The following is a 17,269-nucleotide window of genomic DNA, read 5'->3' on the forward strand; positions in this document are numbered from 1 at the left end:
GTAAATAGTAACATTTACTGTATTTATTCAACATTTCTGATACACAATAATTCAAAATAACACAATTATATTCCATAAACTATTTAATCAAACTGATTCATGTCACATACGTAAATGGGCCAGTTAGTCAGAAATTGAAACACTTTTCAAAACAATTATTGCCTGTCAAAGCATGTACAGTACAGTATGACTATAAGGTGCTAAATGTCAAACACTTTAAAATGTAAAGGTGTACAGAGCCATGTTCCTTATTCTAATCATAGAGACAACAAACCAAGTCTATTTGACAGTCTTCCTTCCATAAAACTCAACAAAAATATTGCTCAATTCATAGAATAGAATAGAACATGTGCATTTTAGCAATGTAAATCATTGCATTCCTAATTCCTAATCAAATCCCACTGTTAAGACCCCAGCAAGCAAGATTTCTAAATTTAGCACCATCATGTATACAATACTTAAAAGTATGATCACAAACCTTAATGAAAAGAGACATCTGACAAAGACAGGAGTAACAGAGAGATTGTGTTGTGTTCAGTGTGTTGCCATTTACCTTGTGCGTGATGATATCAGAGGAACATGGACCTTGCACAAAAAGTATGCAAATCATGTTTATAATTAATTATGTTTAATAAAAGTGGTTGCAATATACTGTATGAATATCAAAAATATGTATTTTTTCCCACATGATATTTAGAAAAATAAATTTGGTAAATGTAATCACCTGTGCAAACAATTTTGGTTGTTATATACACACATTTCATACACATTTAAAAACTTTCAGCAGTTTAGATATGTTGATTCCAGTAGATTCCATCTGTCAGTGAAACACTGTCAGTGAATCTCTGACCCAATGTCATCCCCTTAAAACCAATATCATCCCCTAAAACCCTGTCATCCCCTACAACATGTATTCCTGTCCACACCCTGTGTATTGAGGGATGCCAGAGCAGTGATAGTCTGATGTTTCTGTGGACTGGAGCTGTATCACCTGGTATTCCCTCCATCCACAGAGGTGTCTCTACAGCGTGAAGCGTCTCTCCACTTCATCTGCAATCATCTCTGCAATAGCCAGAGAGGAGGTAGCCGCAGGCGAGGGGGCATTACGTACATGGAGGACTCGACTGCCTACTTCCCCCACACCACCGTCAAACACAAAGTCATCCACTAGGTTCCCATCCCGGTCAAGAGCTTGAGCCCTTACTCCCGCAGGACCCCTGAAACAGCCAAACACAACTGTGTTACAATATAGACTACTGAACAGTTGACTATCACATCCATCATCTATATATACACACTCTCTAAACCCTCCACTGTTGCTACTTACACCATATGTACCATATACCACTGTACCATATGCCTTATATCATATGTCTTAGACACACTTTATCATGTATGCCTCCTATTAGTCACTGCTGCTACTGTATTATTGTGTATAGTCACTGCTGCTACTGTGTTATTGTGTATAGTCACCGCTGCCAATTTATTACCCTGGTTGAATGTGAGCGATTTAAGCCTATGCTTTACCTGAGCACATCATTGAGAGAGAGCTCCGGGATGAACTTCTGCAGTATTTTCACCTGCGCACCAATGAACACCCCTCTGTACATCTCTCCAACCCCGTACACTATATTTTTCATCACCAGTCTCTGGAGTCCCCTGTAACACAAAGAGGATAGAGATCTGGCAGAGGTTTGTCATTTAGCAAGATAATGAAAGAGGAGGCAATGGCTGGGATGACATAACATCCCCTGTACGTACTGTACCTAAATGACAGTGCATCAGCAAAGTCTCTGGCATCAAAGTCGCACAATTTGTATCCCTCCCGTTTGAAGGCTAGGACTGCGTTGGGGCCAAGCCATACACTGCCATCCATCCGTGGGGTGAAGTGAACTCCCAAGAAGGGGAAACGAGGGTCAGGGACCTAGAAAAAAAAAAAAAGCTGTGTCAGAACAACCAGATCACTAACTGCACTTAACAAACTGCATCGAATATTAAGGACTTACCGGGTAGATATTGCCCTTGACAAGATAGTGTTTCTCTGGCTTCAGGACCAAGTAGTCTCCTCTGAAAGGCACAATCCGTGGCTCTGGACTACACCCAGATATTTGAGAGAGGCGGTCAGAGTAAAGGCCTCCACAGGTCAGGACATAACGGCATCTCACTTCATTCCCCTGATGAAACAGCACACAAACAACAGGGTAACAGCTTCCGTGCGTGCACACGCACACAAACACGCACACACGCACACACACACACACACACACACACACACACACACACACACACACACACACACACACCTACCTTTGAGTCTTTAATAACTATAGGGTATTTCAAACCTGAAGAACATTAAAAGGGAAGAGAATTATGTCCATGAGTGGGGTCAAATAAAATGCATATTAATGGTGAGGCATTTAGAAGAAATACAGTACCTTCAGTGCTACCAGACAGGCTTTCCTTGGCCATGCTGATGTCACTAGCCTCGTATTCTGTAACCACAGTCCCGCCTGCCTCCTGGAAGTCTTTACCGTATGTGAGTGACACCAGCCTCCAGTCCACAATGCCAGTGTAAGGCGAGTCCAGGGCCATAAGACCCTAAAAGAACAACCCATGATAAGCATTCACACACATACACTTTCCTCTGCCCCTTTTAAATGCATTAAACCCCTCATGAAACTGCCCGGTCTCTCTTACCCTACAGTAGGGCTCTCGTTCTCTGATCTCCTTGGCATCAATTATGCTCAGGTCACGCACATTGTTCTTCTGGCCACGTTCATACAGCGCGTTGAGCCGAGGAATCTCCTCCTGCTCCACAGCAACGATAAGCTGGGAACACATACGGTATACCTGTCAGATAAGCATTGACGTACACTGCACATATGGCAGAATGGTGAAGCACAAGTCTAACGCACAACTGAAAAATATATGGCACAAGGAAACCAAGGGAGGGTGGTATATCGGGAGAGGTGGGATGGGCTGGGAGCAGCTGAGGGGTGGAATTAAAAAAAGAAATCTCAAGAATTACACCAATTAAAAAGGAAAATATGTATATGTACATCAGGAATAATACCAAATAAACCATAACGGATGTCAATCACATTACATTTACGGCATTATGCAGACGCCTTTATCCAAAGCGACTTACAACAAATACATTTGTCTAAGTAAGTGAATCATCTATCCATCAGTCATCATAAGACAAAGTAATCTATGCCAGGACCAGGGCTATTGGCAGTCACAATGCTAGAAGAGGGAATAATTACTTCTCTTTATAAAAAAAAATAAAAAAATAAAAAAATAAAAAAAAGGATTTATTTACAGTAGAGAAACTTGTACAGGGGGGTAGTGGGGATGAAGAGGTCTTTAGGATGAACAGTTAAGACATAGCCTGATGGGTCTTCAATCTACGGCAGAAGATAGGTAGTAACTCTGCAGTCCTGACAGCAATGGGAAGCTCGTTCCACCAGGGGGGCGCCAGGACAGTGAAAAGCTGTGACCGAGTAGCGCGACTGCTGCATCCACGTAGAGGCGGCGGTGCCAGGTGATCGGGCAGAGGTTTGGGGGCTGACCATTGCTTGCAAGTAGGGAGGGGCTGTTCCCTTTGTCGCCCGGTAGGCAAACCCCAGGGTCTTGAATCTGATGCGAGCTGCTACCGGGAGCTAGTGAAGGGTGCGAAGGAGGAGGGTGACATGGGAGAATTTGGGGATATCAGGCAGCAGCATTCTGGATGAGCTGCAGAGGCCTGATGGTGGAGACGGGGAGCCTGGCCAAGAGTACGTTGCAGTAGTCAAGGCGATCACAAGTGATCACAAGTGTCTGAACCAAGAGTTGTGCTGCTTCTCTGGTGAGGAAAGGACGTATCCTTCTGATGTTGTAAAGGAAGAACCTACAGGAGCGTGCTGTCACTGTGATGTTCGCCGCACAGGATAAGTGGTTGTCAAAGATCACCCCAAGGTTCTTGGCTGTCTGGGAGGAGGTCACAGTAGAGATTTCTACTGTGATGGAGAAGTCTTGGAGAGGGCAGGTTTTCCCCGGGAGGAAGAGCAGTCTCAGTAGAGTGCCCAGCCTTAAAGCCAGATTGGTGAGGGTCAAGGAGGTTGTTCTGAAGGAGGTAGTGAGACAGTTGGTTAGAGACAGCACGTTCAAGGGTTTTAGATAAGAAGAAGAGTAGGCATACCGGCCTGTAGTTATGGACTGTTGCTGTTGCTCTATGACTGTCAAGCTAGAACTGCAGATTCTGTAATTGTTGATGACTAGCAGGGTAGCAGCCCCTCCCACTTAACGATCCGTTGACAACCAGACAGGTTTCACCACTCAATTCCAAATGTATAATCCTGTTCCAAGGTGAGAAGGAGTTAAATACCTTGCAGAATAGTTTCAGGCTCTCCCACTGGAGATTGACAGCAATTGACTTCAAACAGATAGCTTTCAACAGAAACTAGGTCCCAGAGCTTAAGGCAGGATAGCCACAGCAAAATACAGCAAAACTACCAGCAACACACTCACTTTAAAGAAGATTAAATTAACTTACTTAGACTGGAGAACAGGCTTCACCACTCAATTCCAAATGTAAATGTAATGTAAATTACCATGTTAAAATAATAATAATATGTATATTTATATATAAGTATCTACAGTAGTAAATAAAACATTTTTAATAACTGTTAAAATGTATAAACCAACAAAGTACCAATGAGGGGTGGCTGGGCAAAATAAATAAATAATAATAATACAAATAAGTAGTATACTTAATTTATATTTACATAATTATAATATTAGTATTATAATTATAATTTTCTTTTCATGCCCTCCAATTAGGGGAGGGTTGGGGCAGGGGAAAAAGGGACTAGAAATGATGCAAGCAATGCTATCGGATAGAACTTAAATTATATTCACTAATTTCAAAGCTGATCTATCCCTAAAAAAAAAAAATCATAAAAGAAATATATTAAAAAAGAAAACTGTGACACAAATACTAAGAAACAAATACTAAGAAAAAATACTAAGTACTTTTTGATTTCAGATTGCCACCTGAAAAGTTTTTTTTCAGTTCCAAAGTCAAGTTTAAGCAATATTTACTCTGTGTTCTAAGGCCAATATTTACAAACCTGGTAAACAATCAGGCCTAGTTGTATACAGCCCTTGTCTACAGTCGGCTCATTTGATTAAAACTCACCTTTCCACATTTCTTAAAAGGGAGACCCTTTTTCTCAAGGTACTCATAGGCCAAAGTGGCCCCCCGCACACATAGACGGGCCTTCAAGGATCCCGGGGTGTAGTAGATCCCACTGTGAATGACTCCACTGTTGTGTCCACTCTGGTGTATGGCTGATGATTAGACATAGGTGCACAGAACAGAGTAGTTATCAAATGAGAGAAAACGAGGACAAATAATCGCTATATATATATATATATATATATATATATATATATATATATATATATATATATGTGTGTGTGTGTGTGTGTGTGTGTGTGTGTGTGTGTGTGTGTGTGTGTATGTAAGTATGTATGTATATGTATGTATATATATATATATATATGGATGGATATATGTCCACGCAATGACTGACCTTGTTAAAAAGCAATGTTTATTTGTCTGATTGTAGGTCACATGTCATTGGGCTTTCTCCCCCTCCCATCATCTTACCCAACTCTTTCTCCTTCTCCAGCAGAACGAAGCTCAGGGTGGGATGTCTGAGAATGAGCTCTCTCGCTGTGGCCAGTCCCACAATGCCGCCCCCCACCACAGCCACATCATATGAGCTGCAAGACAGAAGTGATGTCACTAGGGGCAAATGAGGGCTGCATATCTCAGGTGAACCGGCATGTTTACATTGCGTCGTAGCATTATGTAGACACAATGTGAGTAGTCTAGGCAAAAGTTGCAGTGACAAAAGTTGAGCTATAACCATAGCCCTGGCTCAACATGTTAACGACAGTTGTACCTTGTCCGCCCTGTAATCTATTGTAGGATTGTGGCTATAGTGGCTACCAGCCTCAACCCGCTGGATACTCTCCCTGGGGTGCCGAAACAGCTTCTACAGGTTCTGACTCGTGTTAGTTTTCATATTGGCTACAACTCAAATGTCAGTAAAATTTCCCACTCACCTGTGTAGGTGTCTGACTTTAGTGCACGTCGAGGGTTTTGACTGTGTTGCAAATAAAGCAAATGATGCGCTGTTTAGTGTTCGAATCATTTTAGCTGAGACCTATAACACCTAAGACTAGTTTCGTAAGTGATCCATCAGTTGTCGTGCATTTATTTTTTCCCACAACTCGTCCTCAAGGTTTCTCAACCTTCTTGATCGTAACTAGCTATGAAACTCTTCGCTACGCTTCATGCTCCACATTGACGTTCCTCTCCGCGCCAATAGCGTCTCGCGCTGTCCATGCGTAATCGGGTTAAAGTTCATAATGGAAGCACATTCGCAGTGTAAATACTGTACAGTAACTGGATGCAGAAAAACAAGGTGAGTGATTAACCATTTGCAGGTTATACAGACGTCGACAATCGCAATGTTACCTCATATTGATTGTTGTCACAACAAAACGAAGGACGTGTTATGCGTATTCGATAATGTAGGATGCTACTGACAAGCTGTTTATATGATGAATGATTCATTAATAAGATCATTAACTAATCTGTCTGACTCTGCATTGGATCAATATACTTAAGCATGAGAACTAATGAGTTCTATTGCTTATTGATATAGCTGATCAGGCATTTTAAGCACTCAGAAAACAGAACAGTTTTCCATTTCAAAAATCTCTGGATAATGTTTTGCAGGGCTGAAAAGAAATGAGGCTGTTGTCAAAGGCAGCACAGACGGCACTCTCTTCACAGAAGACTTTGTCGGCAGGGGGCAGCAGACAGTTCTGGGGCTGGCTCAATGCGGTATTCAACAAGTTAGTGACCGGTACTGTAGCACCTACACCAGTACCACTGCTCAACAACAATGTGGAACTGTAAATGACATGTATAGAGAGAAAGCATTACCAGTTCACAAAATATTGTATTAACCATGCATATAGCTCACACCTCATGTCTGTGATAATAATTGTTCTCTGTAATCACGCCCACAGAGTAGATCATGAGCGGATCAAAGCTGTTGGCCCGGATCGTGCTGCTGCAGAGTGGCTCCTGAGATGTGGGGCCAAGGTGAGGTTCCAGGGTTTTGACCGCTGGCAGCATGACTACAACGGACTGCCCACTGGGCCTCTGGGCCGTTATAAGATCCAGGGTATTGACGGCAGTGAATCCTGCATCATGTACAGAGGGTTTGATTATCTGGGTCAGTATCACATTGAGAAGGCACAGTTTAAAAGGGCTGTCTTTTTCTGAAGGAAAATTCAGAAAAAGACATTTGTGAATTCAACAGTTGATTCAAGGATTCAATTGCAGTATTTAAAACCCAAAACATACCTAACTATACTGTTACCTTTTAAAGGGGCAATCTGGGATTTGTACATCTGTTTTCTGACTTTTTTAAATGAATGATATATAGCCATTGATTATTGAAGAATATAACTTAATGAACTTAGTTCAACTGTCTTACCCCATCAGAACCCAAAATATAAGATTGTTTTACTCCATTGTTTGTAAACAATGTAATTGTAGCTTCAAAACAGGACATTAAAACTATAATTTTGATCTCATGTATTGTTAGTCCTTGCATCCATGTCTATGAATTTGAGAGTGGTTACATTTCTACAGCCCCATCATTCAGCTATTTACCAAAAAAGTGGTGGACTGCTTTGACTGCTTTGTTGTTTTTTCGAATCCCAGACTGCCCCTTTTAGGTCTTTCAAACCGTAGATTCTTTCCACAAGGTTCACTTTACTATTCAGCTGAAAATACGATACCAGGACATGTTAATAGTAAGTGAGAGGTGAGGGTGAAAGAAAGTCTCTCCCAGACTGTTTACCCTGATGTAACGTAAGTGAGGAGGATGTTTTACACTAGAAAGAGAGACAGTTGCACTCTCTCTGTGACCCTGTGCTCAAAAATCTTTCGTTTTCCTCCTCTAGATGACTTAAAGCACGTAGAGGAAATCAAGTTAAACAAGTGCATGTACATTGAGGATACCTGCCTGGAAAAACTGAGTACAACGGAGAATCTGCAGGATAGCCTACACAAGATGGAGGTGGTTTCCTGTGGCAACGTTACAGACAAGGGCGTCATTGCCCTGCACAAACTCAAGTGAGTGCCTCTGGGAACTTAGTCTCAGTGGTGTAAGAATGTGTATCACATGTTACTGTCATATACAGTAACATACCTCTGTAATGTAATAATCACATGTTTTTATTTCTCACACAGGAATCTAAAGCATCTGTTTCTCAGTGATCTACCAGGACTCAGAGACAAGGAGACAACTGTGGGGAGACTACAGACGGCACTACCCCATCTGAACATAGAGCTGGACCTTGTGTGACAGACTTACAGTAGTATGAATCACAGGCCTTTGTTAGGAGGGTGTGGCAGAGTGACGGGGTCTAGCATTGTGGGGGCTATGACTTGAAGAAGCAAGTCATTACATAGCAGCGGTGGGATGCTGGAAGAATGTAGAGAACAATGATTTAAACAGCACTTTATTTTATTGACTGCAAACAGTTTGACAGAATTGTCTATCCTAAGCTTAAATATGACTCCATAGAAAAGTACATAGGGGATAATATATATGTGACAAGGCTGAGAATTTCAATGATTCATTAGTTTAGAAATCATTTAACAATGGATTCATTTGGCATTTGTAATGTGTCCAAGGGTAGATGGCTATAAATATCCTTAGCACCGGTGTTGTGGAAATAGTGGGTACTTTTTTGAAAAAGAGTAACTACATGACATTGATATTAAAATGTTATTTACTGCACTGTATTTTACTACAGACATGTCTACATAAACGTTTAAAGAAAATACAGCCAGATTGACTTCCACTGTTTTTCTGCTCTGTGCCAGTTCCATTTTAGTTGACAGCGAGCAATTGCAAGGTATCTTCTTCACACCATTTTTAAACCTACTTTTGAGACAATATTAAGCATCATGATATTAATTCAATAGCAAAAACATGTCACTGACTCGTTCATTATATAAAGAACATTTGGCAAACCAGGCAAGGCAGTATGTCATGGTGTTCCCCCCATTCTACACATACTACCAGCAGAGCAGTAAACTACTCATTGTAATTATACATAGATATACAAGCCTTAAATGGAGGCAACACCACATATGAAATAGTCTTTCAGTAAAAACTTGATATAGTGCATAGAATGACATCACAAGACAAGATACACCCTGCATCTTCATCCAAAAGCTTCCACAGTGTGCTTCATTTCCTGAGTTAGCCAGAAAATGTCGATAGCTGCTGTTTAGGTGTCCATTCACATCCAGAGCAGTAGATCTAGATGTTAGGGAAGTGGTAGTTGAATTTCCGCAGGTTGTTATAGTATTTCTTGTTGTCCACGGCTGGAAAGATACTGCTGCTGGTGAGCTGAGGCAAATACTGAAGAAATGAAAACAAACCAGTTTCAGAACTTTGCATCATGGAGGGCTTGAACAGCATGTTTCTATCTAATTGTCATTTAAATATAATTTGGCACATGGTTTGACACGGATTGCTTTTATCTATGATTTTTTGTGTGTTATATGTGCTTTTGTGTGTGTGTGTGTTTGTGTGTGTTTGTATGTGTGTGTAATTTGTCAGCAAAATTGTTCCCCACTGCTGCTGTCTTGGGTCAGGTCTCTCTTGTCAAAGAGATTGTATCTCAATGAGACTAACCTGGATAAATAACGGTTAAATTAAAAATAAGAAATAGAATAAATCAAAGTGCATAAACGGACTCACCCCAGGAGGGAGATGTTTGCGGGGTAGGCGTGACCTCCTCTTGGTGGAACGGTCTAGTTCACGGGCAGTGCTCTCACTCTCCTCCCGCTGGCTGTCAAAGTATGGGTGCTCCAGCAGCTGCTCACATGTCAGGCGCTCAGAGGGGTCCATCCGCAGGCAACCCTGAGGTCAAAGGTCAAGGAGAGGGGAAGTGGAGGAAAGAAAACCCCATCAGAGATCATCACATGAAAGGTCAAGGTTTGCTGCTATTGTAATGGCGTGTGAAGTCACTGCTGCCATTGTGTTATTGTGTATAAAGTCACTGCTGCTTTTGTATTACTGTATTGAGTATGTTACCAGTATAATTGTGTTACTACTGTATTCTGTGCTACAGTACTACTGTGTTCCGTTGTGTCTCCTTGAAGAGAAGAGGTTCATTGAATGTCATTGTACTGTCCCCTGTGTCCCAGGGCAATACAACTTTTAAACTTGTCTTGTGGGTGAATGGTAGGCTTACTTTCATCAGACCCATTGCTTGATATGAGAGGTTGGGGTATCTCTGCTCCAGAGATTCCTACAGACACATAAGACACACATTAAGATATATTCAAGCTACTCCATACTAAAAGATTTGGATGTAATTGTGTAGGTTAATTGTTGAAATCTAATGACTCTGTACAGTAATTGATATTGCACTAAACCACTATACCCAAATTCATTTTAAATTGACAAAGGAGTGATGTAGTTGTCAGACACTAGGCTGTGACCATGACAGTGTGTATATGAAATGTGTAAATAAATAGGAAGGTTTTGCTCTCACCATCTCCTGTGGCTCTGGGATGCACACTCCACTGAAGAACTGGTTATTACTGAAGACCTGCTGATGACGAGGGATCAAGTCTCCTGCAGACAGCAGAATTAATTCTTAATTAATTAATTAATTAATCTTAATTCTCTCCACTTTCACACTATGTGAAAGTAGTAATGGCTACCTGGCATCAACATTACTTTTTGCATTTCTATAATATGAGAGAAGCTCTCACACATAGCGACATCGACAGTACCTAAATTAGATAAATACAATAAGGGGGAGGTACGCTTTCATTCCCTGACCCAAAGAGTATGACATCTCGATTTTAAATAGGTTAAGCTCACATACCTAAAGTCTTCCTGATAAGATACAGCTGATCCATGTCAGATTTCCCCGGCCACAGGGGAATCCCAGAGAGCAGCTCAGCGAAGACACAGCCCACTGCCCACACGTCCACTGGAGGGCCGTACTGTGTGTCCCCCACCAACAGCTCTGGACTCCTGTACCACCGAGTGGCAACATAGTCTGTGTAGTAGTCACACGGACCAGCTGAAGTGAAACACAAGAGAAGCACACGTTGAAAATGTTATTGATTTCAATGGAGATGTTACGGTAAAAGGTTAACAGTGATAAGACAACAAGTGTCCACCAGGTGGCAGAAATGTAAAACAAAACATCTTTACTGTTCAAATGCAACAAAACTTACTTAGGATCCTGGCGAATCCAAAGTCACAGAGCTTAATAACCTGATGTTTGGTGATGAGGATGTTCTCTGGCTTAACGTCCCTGTGAATGCACTATAGAAGATGGAAAACACTCAAATTACAGGCTGTGCCAGGCTGACTCACTTGTGGTCTTGCAACAACGTTGGTGATAAAGTGGTGTGCAAGAAGCTAAGAAAACACACAGATCCTGACTTCGCCTGTTAAAGAGGCCCTGTGGAGTTTGTTGTGTCTAAGTGATACATTAACTGCTGGTCAGCCAGTAGGAAGGAATTCTAGTAAAAGAGGGCTAATAACCAAAGGGTTGATGGGCGCCATGGAAGGGAGAAGGATATTGGGACTGTGAAACACTTGAGGAAAGTAGGTTTGAAAAGAGAAGTAAAGAAAAAAAAGGCTACTACTAGAGCTGCACTACATGATGCATCAACCCCAATGGAAAATGGACTAAATGAAGAACAAACAGGAAAAGAGAGAGAGAGAGAGAAAGAGAGAAAGAGAGAGCCAAGTGGTCACAAAGATATTCATGTTGTTTCGGCCATTTAAATGTCTTTGAATGGAATGGAATTGAATTGAGAAAGTGAGAGAGAGGAAAACCGCTTACGTTTTGTTTGTGACAGAAGTTGACAGCCTGGAGTGTCTGCCATGTGATGCTTTTAACCAGGTGCTCAGGAACACTGTAGGTCAAGAGACAAAGCCAGTTAGACCATGTAAACAGCATCTGAGTTTAGTATCTCAACCTGCAGTTTATGATGATCAACCTAAATCGAATTATGGAAAATGATTACTTTAGTTGACAGAACCTCTGCTTTGGTTCTGTCTTTAGGCAATATTTATAAGTGCCGAAAGACACCCTTGAAGTGCAAGGTATTCCAACCAGACATGGTTGTTTGTCTTCACACAGAACATACACAAATCACTCCACTATTCTGTTCACTTTGTCTACCCTCTGTTCAGTGACCCTGCTACTCCATGTTCTCTCTCCCCTTTTTACTCTTCCCCATTTCCTTAACTTTCCTGATCTCTTGTTTCACTGAGGGATCACTGAAGGACAGTGAAGAGGCCTGCCACTGCTTTTGTGAACTGTGGTGCTCAACACTGAGGCTTTGTTGATTCAGGGACCACCATCTATCAGTGTTGCCAAGGAAATGGCTAAATCGAGCCTTGTGACTGGCAATTAATAACCATCTCTACCCCCTTCCTGTGCCCCCCATGGCCAGGCTATGGGCCAGGGTGTGTGAGGCAGGAACTAGAGAGCCACAAACACTCTAGAATGAGGAGGAGTCTCAGAATCTCCACAACTGCCTGCCAGCTCGGCATTCTGGGAGTGCATCACTATAAACATTCCGCAACTAGCAGGTCAGGCTCCCTGGTTACAGTCAAACATGGTGGCTATCAGTGCTGGACAGAGTGTAGAGTAGTAGACCATGATAGAAAAGACATGGTTCTACAGTTCATTGAACCCGACAGCCAGACTTGGGTTTATGCCTTTCAACATAATACTAAAAGAAGGAATAGGATCGGATGCTATTCAATCTCTCTCAATGGTGATGACTGCCTATTGCACATGTACCACTGGAACAAGAGATGCACATGAAATGCCAACACACTACAATATGACGTGTTCTCTATAATGTGTAGGGGATAGAATGTTTTCTGAAAAAAAGAAAAAAAGAGGAGAAAAAAGGGGCATGTGTAAGCACCCGAGACTCACCCTCTGGGATATCTGTCGAGCTCGTTGAGGACCGTATGATCACAGTACTCAAACACCAAGTGCAGCTTCCGTTTACGGCGAAACACCTCAATCAGGTTCACCAGGTTGGAGTGTTTAAGTTGCTGCTCGGATAACAAATACAAACAGGCATTACAAACACATCAATCTTGTAGGCTTGTGCTATTGTTTAGTTAGGCAGCGCAGTTCAGTAATTGTTGTTTCGTAGTGCAGTGATATAGGGAGTGCTGAGGTTATACAGTGCTGGGCTAAGGAATTGATTTCTGTTGTACATTTTGTTTTCTCAGTGGGGCAAGCTACCGCATGTCTTATCAAACAGAGATTGCAACAACAACATAAGAGAAAACACACTTAACAAATGGTGATAAACACACTCCGTCTCCCATGACAACTTGTCACCATCTGGACCTGTTTATGAGCCTGGTGCCTGGAGTCCAGAGGAAACCACCAAACCACCACATAATTGCACCATAACAACAAAACAACGTATGTACAGTATTTCTAAATGATCACATTCACCAGTGTCTCGGAATTCAAATGTACACATCTTTCTATACACAAAGCTTTTGTATTCAGACAACACACTGATATTTTAGAAAGTGAGTTTAGAATGACATCCAAAGGGGATTAGATATCAGGGCATACAGAAAATGAAATCTAAACGATTTCTCCACAGACACTGAAAGGACTGTGAAGACAAAAAGGAATCCATAGAATAGAACCAGGACTTAACCTGATCATCCTCTGCCCTCTGGAGGTGATTTTGTCTGTATAACAGACATGGCCTCAAGGCACAGAAATCTTCCCATTGTGTCTCCCCACGACCTCTGAACAAGCAGCACCTATAATTAAAGGATGTAATATACTGTAGGAGATGAAGACATCTGCCTGATAAAAGCATTTACAGTATATGGTGTCAGGAAGAAGGGTCCTTATCAATGATCTATATACCAGTATACAGTACCAGTAGATCAGTGGTCCTTACTCAAGAAAAGCTAAATCTCTTACATGCAGTCAAATATCATACTGAAAAAGCATTGCCTTTCGACTAAATGGAGGCTTAACATTTTCCTCATGTCAGAAACTGCCAATGACAGAAGAGCCAATGACAGAATTCCATGACGTTACAGTGCCTTCGGAAAATATTCAGACCCCTTCACTTTTTCCACATTTTGTTGTGTTATAGACTCAATTTAAAATGGATTTAATTAAAAGAATTTGCCATCAATCCACACACAATACCCCAGAATGACAAAGCGATAACACAAACATTTAAATACAGAAATACCTCATGTACATTAGTATTCAGACCCTTTGCTATGACACTTAAAATGAGCTAAAATGCAAAAATGTCATCAACAAATCACTCAATAAGTTGAATTGAGTCCATCTTAATGCAAGGATAATAGTTCAATAGTTTTTATAGGGTCTCTGATTTGCATAGGAATCAATTACACACTGTGTAGATTAGGATGTCACTACGAACTCAGCAAATTTCATAATTTTTTGTCTCTTGATCCTGACAAACTCCCCAGTCCTTGCCAATGACAAATATACCCATAACTTGATGCAGCTACCACTATTCTTCACACGAGAGATGGTGCGGAAACTGCATTGCATGTGAGATGATGTTGTCCCATCGACTGTGCTTTTTCCTCTCTACCATTCAACATTCTCCTCAGGCCTCAGGGTCGCATTCCTGAACAGTTTTGTTCCTCTCCATTTGCTCAGTTTGTAATGACAACCTGATCCACACAGTGTGTAATTGATTCCTATGCAAATCAGAGACCCTATAAAAACAAAGATATTAATTCCAAAATTACATGAACTATTATCCTTGCATTAAGATGGACTCAATTCAACTTGAGTGATTTGTTGATTACATTTTAGCTAATTTTAAGAGTGTCATAGCAAAGGGTCTGAATACTTATGTACATGAGGTATTTCTGTATTTCAATTTGGATAAATGTACTGAAATTTCTAAAAACCTGTTTTTGCTTTGTCTTTTCTGGGGTATTGTGTGTGGATTGATGGTAAATTCTTTTAATTTAATCAATTATAAACTGAGTCTATAACACAACAAAATGTGGAAAAAGTGAAGGGGTCTGAATACTTTCCAAAGGCAATGTTTTTGGGAACAAGGCTGAGAGATTAAATTAAAAAACTTTGCAGATCACTCTACTTTTCATGCAGTCTCCACTGCCCTCAGAGCTTTTAATCATTTTAGAGTAGGTGGCTCATTAAAAGCCCTACTTCATGGATTTAACCACTGTCTATGACTTTTGGTAAATTGTACCAAAAATCATCAAAATTACAGTATTCTTACCAGCTTCTATAAAACTGTGTACATAACAAATCAAATCTTAATCAGAATAATTTCATCTTCACAACACTAATTTCCCAGTCCCTCAGAGGGTAAATCATTTGGCCAACAACAACAAAACAAAAAAACTCAATCTGAGTGTGAGGATGAAGAGGATGGAGATTTAGACACCAAACCTGTCAATTCAGATCATGTTGACTTGAACAGGGGTTTTAAGGACACAATGATTATTAAACAAATAATACACATCAATGCACTGAGGCTAGGTCTTACCTTCAGCATTCTAATCTCCCTCAATGCTATCTTTTTGATGATGGGATCATCTTCTGACTCCACAAACTTCTTGATTGCAACAATTTGTCCAGTGTCTTTGTTCCTACATTTGAAGACCACACCATATGATCCCTCCCCAATCTTTCCAATCTTCTCATACTTTTCCATACTGAATAATCAGAGTGCATCAACCAGCAGTTTCACACTTTCCCCCCTTGTTGTCCAAGGAACCTTGACTGCCCGTGAGATCTGAAAAACAAACCAGCAATAGGTAAGTTTGCAAAAAGCTTCATAAAAGAAAAGCACATAAATAATTTCCTGAGAATTAAATACTAATAGATTTGAAATGTGTCTACTGTTACAGTGGGCCTATAATAGGCTACACTGCATGTATATATAATATATTATGTTTAATATAAATATTTGTCACTAAATGTCTCCTGAAATAAAATACAAAATATTGTAAAGCAATTCAATAAGCTACAATCAAACATTTGGATTCTGGACAATGGAAATGTATGTTAGTAAAATACAGAAGTGGGGCGGGTTCGTGGGAGCACAAACATTTTTTACATTCTGAATATTTCCCACTTAAGTGCTCATAAATCACGTGCCATACGGGCCAAAACGTAAACATAAAATGTAACGCTAATGTAGACTAATTTGCTTGCCAGTGGCAACATGCGTAATTACTATTCGGTGACAGGCATAATAAAATAATTTGGATTGTAAAGTATGAGGGCTTATATGTAAAACAAAAAATAATGCGCTCTCTAAAGGGAAATAAAATCAAAGTCTCTCACTTACAAATTCCGACTATATCGACAGCATGAATACATTACCAAAAATAACTGCGCTATATAAACATAGGCCTAAATCAAAACAAAAACGTAAATGTCATGACAATGTTTAGTTTATAGCCTACAAATAAAACAAAGTTGTAAACATAAATCAAGGATAGTTTTAGACTATTTCATGAGGGTTACAACTCCAACCTTTGATGAATTACTCTGTCTATAATCATACTTACAGTGTTCTGTCCTTTGGATATGCGGCTGATATAGAATAAATTCGGAGAGGAGTTTGCATTCATCGACCGAGGAGATTGGTATTCACGTTGGTTGAAATGTAGCTCTCCAAAAGCCTTTCGCTTTTCAGGCTGGTCCCCATAGGAACTGGTAAGCTGACTCCACCCCTTCACACGGTGCAGTTTGATCTTAACCTGCGGGTTGGCGGGCAGAGTGGGCGGTGAAAACAAGATGCCTTGTTTGCATCAACCTGAAATTGACAATAGCCTGTACTTGAATGTAGTCGTTTTCGTCAAGGTATTGCATGCATATGATACAGCTGAGCTAAATCAGCTTACAGTCTCAGAATAATAGTGTGCAAATTGTCTAGTGGTTACATACAGCACAGGTAACAATGTCTTCACTTAATTTTAAAGGTGAACACCAAATTAATTGCTCCAGCTTCTATTCTCAGTGAGACCTATTAGTGCTGAATGGTTGTGTCAGTGAAATGGCAGACTGAAAGGTATATACCGGCTAATGGAAACTAATACACTTCTCTTCCCCCGTCACTGTA

General features: G+C 40.7%; 3 protein-coding genes across 4 annotated transcripts; 1 reads left to right on the forward strand and 2 right to left on the reverse strand.

The window, feature by feature from the left end:
* Positions 1-70: 70 nt before the first annotated feature.
* On the reverse strand, positions 71-6,343 carry l2hgdh (L-2-hydroxyglutarate dehydrogenase). Its single transcript, XM_083683082.1, has 10 exons — positions 6,115-6,343; positions 5,654-5,769; positions 5,180-5,331; positions 2,698-2,829; positions 2,436-2,598; positions 2,308-2,342; positions 2,007-2,174; positions 1,767-1,924; positions 1,528-1,659; positions 71-1,217 (listed from the first exon to the last, which is right to left on the reverse strand). The coding sequence occupies exons 1-10, from the start codon at positions 6,201-6,203 to the stop codon at positions 1,022-1,024; spliced, it is 1,341 nt and encodes a 446-aa protein (XP_083539208.1). The 5' UTR covers positions 6,204-6,343; the 3' UTR covers positions 71-1,021.
* Positions 6,344-6,427: 84 nt separating this feature from the next.
* Positions 6,428-9,361, forward strand: dmac2l (distal membrane arm assembly component 2 like). Of its 2 annotated transcripts, none has more exons than XM_083683084.1 (5): positions 6,428-6,476; positions 6,794-6,912; positions 7,090-7,298; positions 8,035-8,206; positions 8,324-9,361. In XM_083683084.1, exons 2-5 carry the CDS (start codon positions 6,806-6,808, stop codon positions 8,436-8,438), a joined length of 603 nt encoding a protein of 200 aa, XP_083539210.1. In that variant the 5' UTR covers positions 6,428-6,476; positions 6,794-6,805; the 3' UTR covers positions 8,439-9,361. The 2 variants fall into 2 exon arrangements, with proteins under 2 accessions (XP_083539210.1, XP_083539211.1); XM_083683085.1 differs by lacking the exon at positions 6,428-6,476 and adding an exon at positions 6,566-6,585.
* A 4-nt stretch (positions 9,362-9,365) lies between these two features.
* Positions 9,366-16,800, reverse strand: cdkl1 (cyclin dependent kinase like 1 (CDC2 related kinase)). The gene is made up of 10 exons (XM_083683083.1): positions 16,716-16,800; positions 15,686-15,934; positions 13,072-13,193; positions 11,962-12,034; positions 11,345-11,435; positions 10,987-11,187; positions 10,648-10,730; positions 10,345-10,401; positions 9,849-10,010; positions 9,366-9,506 (listed from the first exon to the last, which is right to left on the reverse strand). The coding sequence occupies exons 2-10, from the start codon at positions 15,851-15,853 to the stop codon at positions 9,405-9,407; spliced, it is 1,059 nt and encodes a 352-aa protein (XP_083539209.1). The 5' UTR covers positions 15,854-15,934; positions 16,716-16,800; the 3' UTR covers positions 9,366-9,404.
* Positions 16,801-17,269: the final 469 nt, after the last annotated feature.

This window comes from Argentina silus (genome assembly GCF_951799395.1).
Source record: "Argentina silus genome assembly, chromosome: 13".
Taxonomy (NCBI): domain Eukaryota; kingdom Metazoa; phylum Chordata; class Actinopteri; order Argentiniformes; family Argentinidae; genus Argentina; species Argentina silus.